Here is an 8,894-nt window from a genome sequence, read left to right as displayed (position 1 = left end):
CAAGTTTACATACAATGATCGAGTGATAAAAGTTAACACTGATGCAGCCCGCAGCCTTTCAGCTCATGCAAAATCCCTGTGAAGAGCTTATTTTAGTTTTGTCTCGACTCTGCAGAGATGTGTAAGTTAGATAAACAAAAGGCCATGTGATCAGCTTATCTCTTCATGTTAATTTAAGAGTATAATCCTCTGAACAGGAAAACAGTGACGCTGTCTGTCTGTGATTGTTAGAGACTCACATTGTGCACCAACAAAATGACTTAGATGCTGCAGTTTTTTATAATAATTTTTATCATATTTGTTTTTTTTGACTGAAAAAATATGCCTTTCACTTGAAACATTTTCCATTATACAAAATTACATGGCGAGAGGTAGACATGTTGTTGTAAAATTAATTCTATGAAACGAAAATTCATCAAAATACTTCTGTTGATGCATAACAAAGAAATGAAACCTTTTTTTTATAGGGTCAATATTCATTGTTTCATTTGTTTCCAATAAAAACATTTGTGGTGATGATCATTTCTTTTAAATAAAATTCAAACAGTGATAGATGGTCCTTCCCACATCCTGTGCTCAGTTATGCACCTCCACACCTCCCAAAAGAAACCTGTCTCCTGCAGTGTTTGGGAAGAGTTAAAACACACTGTATTGGTGTATGTATGTATTTAAGAAGTAATAGAAAAAAGTCTAAATTCATATCTTCACCCGAGTGTCCATGCCACATAATGACTTAAGTTAGTCACTGGGGAACTAATAGAACAATTTTTCCTTGTTTTACATATATGTGGCTATACTATAATATGTTGTGTAGTGAAACAGCTCCAGATGTGTTTCAGAAAAGAAACACACACGCATTTGGAAGCTGGCAATAGGTGTCATTAATCACAATAGGCCCATTTTATGTAACTCGCCCAGTTTCCTTACTAGCCTCACATTTATTTGCAATTACAGTCACACACACATTCGTTTTTTTTCCCCTCTGCCACATAGGAGCCTCCACGTTGCCACAGCAAGGGGCCACAAGAGGGCAGCACTGGGGCCAGATTGTGTTGCTTTCGTCTAACGTTTAATATATAAACATGCATCGTAAATATCAAGAAAACGAGTGAAACCCAGGAAACGACCACTAGAGGATTTTTCATGGTACAATTTTCCAGTTATGTAAGAGTCCATGAATAAACAGACAGGACACACCCTGCTGTCAGACTCCTCGCCGCGGTTTCCACCCGGTCGCATCAGGGAGCGGGACCAGAGCAGAGCAGCCACTGACAGCAGCAGACATGGCGACGAGTGATGGAGGCGATTATTTTAAAAGAACCAGCCTGTTCTGGATCGTCTCGGTGACACTCGGGATGTCCTATTTCACCGTAAGTCAACTCGAACGATCACAATAGAAAGAAATGCGGAATTAATGCGGCAGATTGTGTGGTTATCATTTCTTTTCCAGACGCCAACGTGTTGTGTTGCGCCAAATGTCGTCCGGGTCGAGCTATTATTCTCTTCTTACATCATAATTTTGTACTTTTCTGATTTCTGGGGACATTCAGCGACACGTTTTGCTTTACTTCCACTCAGCACTTGTTAATAATGTGTTTTGCATCGACAGGGTCTCTGTGGTTCATGTTGAATCTTATCTGGAGCCATTCAGGTCAACACACTTGTACAAAGTCCACTGGACAACTTGGCTGTCCACTGTTGTTAGACAACACTAGCTAATGAGTGTCGTATAAAAGAAAACAGCAGTGTTTTAAATATGATAACAGCAGTTTGTCAGTGGTAAATATTTACTTAAGCTGGAAAACAGTTTCCTCTCTAAATATCCTCGGGGACCGTAAAGCTAACATGTAGTCAGTAAATATTGGGACAGGGTAGTGGCTAATGTAAGTAAAGTTTATTACACATTAATACACAGCCAAAGGTATATCCCAGACACTAGACGTAACAAGGTGAAACAAAGGTTAATTTAAAAAGGAGACAACAGAGGCTGCAGAACATATTTTCATAGGAAGAGAGTTCTCAGGCGAGTGCGAAGGGAAACCTTGTTATGAAACTGATCCAAAGACCTAAGATACAGATTAAGATTAAGATACATTTATTTGTCCTGAGTGACTTCCTGGTGGTTGGAGCAGGTCAGAGATGTGTTCACAGAATCATACGCTTCAACCAATACAGAGCATTCACCCACAACAGTTTGGCAACAACCTTCTCTAATATCTATGAAATAAAAGGCAGCTGAGATATCGGCCTGTAGTGTAGGGGAAGGGATGGATCAAGATAAGTGTTTTACTAATGTATTTGTAGCTGGTCAATAAAACAACGAATGACTGAGAAAATATATTTGTAAAATGTCTTTAGAGTCGTCCTGAATGTGTTGTTTGAAAACATGTAAAATGATGAAAGGTGAATTGTCCACATAAATGGTTATTTCCCGTGTACAGGCTGGTTTAAACATTTACAGGGTTCGTACGGTCATGGAAAACCTAAAAAAGTCATGGAAGTTTAAAATGTGTTTTTCCAGGCCTGGAAAAGTAATTGAAAAAAATAATCTCCCAAAAAGTTTTGGAAAAGTCATGGAAATTTGATATATTCACATTTTCATGTCGTTCATTTTAGGGATGGGCATAATTAATAGACGATCGATTAAGACAATTTAATCGAATGCCCCTTCCCTAGTTCATTTACGCTGAGTTTTAAATAATTCATATGCTTTTAAAGAAATACGCTCAAAATATAGGCAGGCATACTTGGGTTTTTGTCATTTAAGGTAAACTGTATACCTTGGAATTCTCATTGTTAGTTTGAATACTACATTTTGTCACTTTTTCGTGTATACACCGAGATTTCACAAAATGTTCGGTCACGGAAATTTGGTTTAAAGTTATTGAAAAGTCATTGAAAAGTAATGGAAATCCATTGGTCACAATGTGTATGAACCCTGCATTTACCACCACTTGTCACGTGTCCAGTTGTTTAGACAAACACAAACCAATGATACAACCTGGTTAATTGTGTTACATGTTGTAATAAGTGTAAAACATCATAGTTCAGTGTTTGGTTTGACAGTTTATAACCTGCAGCCTCTGGGCCCTTCCAACAAAAGCCCTTTGTCTCATCCACCATCTATAGTCCATGGACACATACCTGGCATGATTCTGTTGGACAGAGCAGGACAATAGCAGCATGACACAATGCAACATGTTTGTTGGACTTCCTTGTGATTCATGGTTTGTTGTATGTAACCATATGTGTTTGACTCTTATGTTCCTTTGTGCTCAAGAATATTAGGCGTGTTTTGTATATTGTTCAGTCTTTTATTTAGGGGTATTTTTCATAGTCACTCACCTAAGACCTCCTGGTTTCTTAAAAACATTCACGTGTAAACATCTATTAAATGAATGGTACCTTGCAACTTTCTCACAAAGTAAATTTCAAACAAATAAAATAATATTTCAGAAAAACTACAGTCAAAATTTCTTGGTCAGGTTTTCACATCTAAAGCTAGTCATTGTGATCTGTGGCACCAAATAACTTCTAGATGTGACAGAACTTTATATCATTACCCCGAATCAATATTTTGAAAAGCAAGTTTCACTGGTACATTTGTTTACATAAAAATTCCTCGTCTGGGTCTAAAACTATTTACTTTTATGAATTTGACTACTGTAAAAACGTTCAGTATCACAAATGCATGTTGCAAATTATCCTCAAGGATTCTCGGAAATGCAGCTGGTGAGGCTGAGAAAACACTGACAAAGAAAAAATGTATGAAAATTGCTCTGAGGGACAAAAAATGTACAAAACCAAACTATTGAAGTAGAGCTTTTGGACTTTGTAAGGTCAATTTTCCCACATGAAAATTACTGAAGAAAATCTGTCATATGAGTTGAAAAAAGTTGGGAATTCTGACTGGGTTAGCCAGAAATTACATTTATGTGAATCTGGCAGGCTTTGACACAGAAAATTGATCATGAACAATTTAATATACCATTAAATCACTTTGATTTCCACATAAAACCATTGATTTCAGTGGTTTTCAGTTTGAATTCACATGATAAAACTAAGCCTCGCCAAAAAACCCTCCATGATGCAGAACTAATCCTCCTCCAGAACTGTAAGAGATTAATTAATATCACATTTCTCACAACAAGGCTGCCCTTTGCTGCACATACAGTGGCTGCACTTATGATCCAATCAGCTGTAAAGCTCACAAATGTCACTGGGTTTCTTTCCAAACGGAGACAACCACTTATTCTCTTAAGAGACAGATGATAGTTATCATCAGCTAACCTTGGACTTTCCAAAATTAAAAAATCTAAATGGTCCACAACCACTGGGACACCGCAGAGTCAGCTGTTTGCCATGAAATGCAGGTCATATTAATGCTCAGTGATCACCACAAAGAGTCCTGATGAAAATGGTGCATGAAGACAGTCCCTTCAAATCCCTTCAGGAGACAAGTCTGAAGTAGAGAAGTGAAGTTATTGTGTCAGAGCGTTAAACAGGAAGATGTGCGCTTAGAAATGAGTCACTCTTAGATTTTTAAAGGTTCTTCTCTCAAAATGCACAGCACAATTTATGTTTTAAATGTTATTCATAGTTAATGTTGTTAACATGGTTTGATGCTGATGTGCCGTGTCTTGTGTTTTGCAGTGCACCGTGTTTGCACCAGAACAAATCCCATTTGAGAGCCTTGGTGTCTTCGGCAGCTTCTGCAAACACCTTGTGGATAATTATGCAAACATCATGTACAAAGGGTGAGTGATGAAGCTTTATACTATATATAGAACATACAGTAAAGTCTATACAGTGAGTGAATAATCCCGGTTACACCTTTCCTTCTCTGGAGAGTGTGATGTGGTCGACACTAATTCTGTTGCTCGCATTAGCGCTGCAGAAATGTAAAGATGTTTTCTCATTAAAATATAGACGATCACTTCCTCAGATTTTCTTGAGCAGCATCGGTGACTGTGAGTTTGCACCATGTGACAGAGGCTGAAGAACACAGTTTCATCGACTCGAGCCTTAACGCTCTTCATCGTTAACAGATCGTTACCACTGGTTTAGAGCTCATTGAGTCTTCCTCCTGCAGAGTGTTAAATACGACAATCACATGATGACGTTTCACTGTGGTGGAAGTCATGTGCTGCACAGTAGCGTTTAATGAGGATGGTTTTAAGAGGAAGTCGTTGAGTCTTTTGTGGTGGGAAACATGTGAAGTGGTCGATCTTTTAGGTTTGTCATGTGACTCCTGTTAATTCAATGCTGGTGTTGCTCAACTGTGCTGAAGGGTCATTTAAAAACATTGTATATAAAGGGTCTGTGGAGTTGAACTTGTGTTTTTCTGTTACAGGTGGTGGGCAGCCTGGGTTATCCATGCCTTCGAGGCCTTTACTGCTCTCAGGATGTGCACGTAAGAATGACAAGAACCTTGTGTCCACTAGAGGGCAGTGTGATTTAAAGGTTTTCAATAAACTGGCTCCCCCTCAAACTTCTATGATTAAACTGGGCCTCTGCTAAAGTTTCAACAATTTTAAAGCCTAAAAACTCAAACACACTCTTAAGACCAGCAGCTGCCTCTTGTGTTTTCACTAGAATTACCCTTTTTTGTGTCAATTCATTATTCTGGATGATACTTTATATTATGTGTATCATATGAGTGTAAAAATATGAGATCATTATTTACATCTATGGTTTTGATTGAGTAATATTAAAAGACATTTTTCTTACATCTTTATTTGTTTTTAACTTTATTCAAGTTTACCTGTTAATATGTAACTATATTTTTTATCTCAGTTTATCAACTTTTTTTCTTACATTTATTTAACTTTTGATATTTTATCTTTTAAAATCTATTCATTGGTATTTCATTTGTATGTTTGACGTTATTCTTGGCTCACCAGTCAATTGTGAAGAGCACGTTGAACTGCACCAACCTGTATGACAGGTGCTAAGCAAATAAAGCTTCATTGACTAAGTAAACCTTTTCTTCTCCACATCCCTGCAGCAACAAAGGGATCCACGACTCAGCCACTCGCTGCCTGTGGTTCATTCAGACCTTCCTGTTTGGCTTCGCCTCCCTCGGCCTGCTCCTCAAGTACGACCCCGAGCGTCCCAAACAGAACTGACCGCAGCAGCAGCAGCAGGAGCCGACAGGATATCACGGCATATGCTGAATTTAACAAGCCGGTTACTTCCTTGTGCCTCTTCTCCTTCCTCTTTGTCCTTTCTCTGCGAAATGAAATCTTGCAGAGCGGGACAACAATCGGAGGAAGACCCCTGAGCCTTTTTTAGTGTTAACACTAGTTTTGAAGTGGAGATGTAACTTTGATGAATATGCTGCGAATAGTTCTCACTTTCTTGTGATAGCATCATGGACGGACCTTTCATTCCATAGATTTTCTCACCATCGTACCATACAAATAATATTTTTAAGAGTTTTTACTGATCACGTTATTACCAGAGCCTATTTAATCATCAGAGATTTTCTTGATGAGTCTTCCTTAGATGGATATTTCAGAGATTTTATATTTAGTGCAATACAAGAGGAATCTTTAAATACATTTTCTTTGTACACTCATGTTGTTTACAGCCTGGATGGATGGTGGCATTAGGGCTATTTTCTCAGCTGCTGTTATGAACATCATGTCGGACAGGTTGGCTGCAGATGGTTAGTGCCACCAGCCTCTGAACAGAAACAAGAGCTGCTGCATGTAAATTGAGATGAGAATTGTGATTTAAGATGCTGTGTTTTTAATTAAGTTCTTAATATTAACTTGGGAAAATAAAAATGAACTGAGAGACTACCTGAAATGTGTTTTTTCTGAGTTTTTTAACTCTGAATATGTTTAGAATACTTCACTGTATTTTATAAATTTTACTAAAGAATTAAACATAACAAAATACCGGGATTCCAAAGCCGTGCTTGCAGAAGTGCTTACAATGGCAAAGCTTAAACACTGATATAAACTTCACTTCTTGTTAAGCTGTTCAGTTTGTTAACTTGATGGCGGCGTGAGAGGGAAAAGTCCCAGCATCGTTTTTATAATCCCCTTTGCTGCTGTCTTGGTTTTTTACCAAGATGATGACAGCAGTTCTGTATTTTGTATTTAAGTTAATGTGTCCAGGTGCAGCTATGAAAAGCACAGTTTTTTTGCTTTAAAAGTTGCAGGCACAATTAATTGTGGGGCATCACTTTCTCCTTTCCTTTCTTGCAAGATGTATCTGTTTCCACTGCTAAAGGAGATAAGTTAGGAAGCACTGAAGCTCCTTTCCTCATCATTTAGAGAATTCAAACAGTTCTTATTATGACAGCCGTTGAAATTCCTCCAAGTCATTTCACTCAGTTAAGAACCTTCCTGATCCAAATGGACTATTCGAAGGCAACATATGAACTGCACCTGCTAGTAAGTAAATGTTCCCCGGATAAAGACACATGACTCCGAGGAGCAGGAAGTCTTTCTAGTGGTTGCAGGAGCTAGCTAATGTTAACACAATTAAAGCTACTGTCTCCTCACTTTGATGCAGCGTAATAATCAACTAAGGAGTAAGCTAACTATCTGTCTAGCCCATAGCCTTTCTATAAAGATGAACAACATGAATGCTCCCCTGAAGTGAAGCCAAAGTGTCTCAATCGCCACCTGGTGGTTGGCTGCAGTATAGATCATAAATCCTGCCTTCTCGATGTTAGTTGATGGGCGATGGACCAAACTAAAAGGTCAAAATACACAAAGGAAGATTTCTCAAAGGTTTTTTTCAATAATTTTCTGCTAGTACTAATTACACTGATGTATTTTCAAGTTTATTGTCCCAGAAAGTTAGATTTTAATTGGTTATTTGATGATATAAAAACAGGATGATACATCATGATTGACAGCTGTGGCGGACTCACGATTGGTCGCGAGCGTGTGTCGACTAGAGCTCAATACTGTAGAATCTTGCTCCAAATGACGTCTTCGATGCAAAATAACAGCATTTGTATCTGGGATATTTTGGCTTCATTTCTCGACAGTGGGAGGAAGTGGAGAAATGTTGTCCATCTTTATATACAGTTTATGGTTTTATAATCCGAGCACCACACTATAGGTGTGTGAAACATATTTCATGGCATTTCAGCTAATTGCCTTTGAAATGTTACAGCAAGAGTGAACGTGAAGTGATTATTCTCTCTTCATCACTACAACAACCCCTGTTAAATGACACAATAATATTTAGATCCATGGTTCCACTTCCAGCTGATGTGACGTTTGTGTCACCCACACACACGTACAGTGTGACGTTGTCTGACTGAGGCCGAGGCCGTAGCCTGGGGTCACAATGTCCTCTGCTTATGAACTTAAGAGCATTAGCCCTTCTTAAACAGCCCAGTCTAGAGCTGTCTCCAGCCATTAATCAGGGATTGATAGTATAGAAATGGCGTATACTCTCACATCCTGTGTCTCACGGTAGATTCTCTGTACTGGTGCCAAACACTTGTTTGAACCATTTATAAAAAACAGAAACGTACCCCCATCACCAAAGAATCACAGCGGGTTGTGGAGTTTGTCTAGTTTTATTTATCATTAACATGTTTACTTGGATTGACACTATATACCACGTCAAGACAATATAAATAAATATGTACAACAGTTTAAAAAGAATCTGGGTTTGGAAAATATATTTTCTGAGTGTTATCCGCCTGCATCATCAGAGGATGATTTATACTCATGATTAACGTTGAGAGCTTTATTCTAGTCACATGGTGCAGAAAGCACAAAGCAGCAGCAGAAATATTAAAAGCGGGATGGATAATATTTACTGTAATCTCAAGGCTTCTTGTATTAGGTTTGCTGATCAGCCATTTTCTTATTCTTTTATTTAACACAGTGCAATAAAGACGGAAGTGTTTGTTACGG

General features: G+C 38.3%; 1 protein-coding gene across 1 annotated transcript; it reads left to right on the top strand.

The window, feature by feature from the left end:
* The first annotated feature begins 1,229 nt into the window (after positions 1-1,229).
* On the top strand, positions 1,230-6,719 carry tmem254 (transmembrane protein 254). Its single transcript, XM_061087023.1, has 4 exons — positions 1,230-1,370; positions 4,654-4,757; positions 5,354-5,413; positions 6,008-6,719. The coding sequence occupies exons 1-4, from the start codon at positions 1,284-1,286 to the stop codon at positions 6,126-6,128; spliced, it is 372 nt and encodes a 123-aa protein (XP_060943006.1). The 5' UTR covers positions 1,230-1,283; the 3' UTR covers positions 6,129-6,719.
* Positions 6,720-8,894: the final 2,175 nt, after the last annotated feature.

Source organism: Limanda limanda, chromosome 15 (assembly GCF_963576545.1).
Source record: "Limanda limanda chromosome 15, fLimLim1.1, whole genome shotgun sequence".
NCBI lineage: Eukaryota > Metazoa > Chordata > Actinopteri > Pleuronectiformes > Pleuronectidae > Limanda > Limanda limanda.
This window is presented reverse-complemented; position numbering and strand designations above follow the sequence as displayed.

Bases quoted from the DNA above. Each gene is read 5' to 3' on its own strand.
- tmem254 (XM_061087023.1), top strand. From the start codon at position 1,284: ATGGCGACGAGTGATGGAGGCGATTATTTTAAAAGAACCAGCCTGTTC. The intron at 1,371-4,653 runs GTAAGTCAACTC...TGTGTTTTGCAG, and splicing joins TCGGGATGTCCTATTTCACC to TGCACCGTGTTTGCACCAGA. The intron at 4,758-5,353 runs GTGAGTGATGAA...TTTCTGTTACAG, and splicing joins GCAAACATCATGTACAAAGG to GTGGTGGGCAGCCTGGGTTA.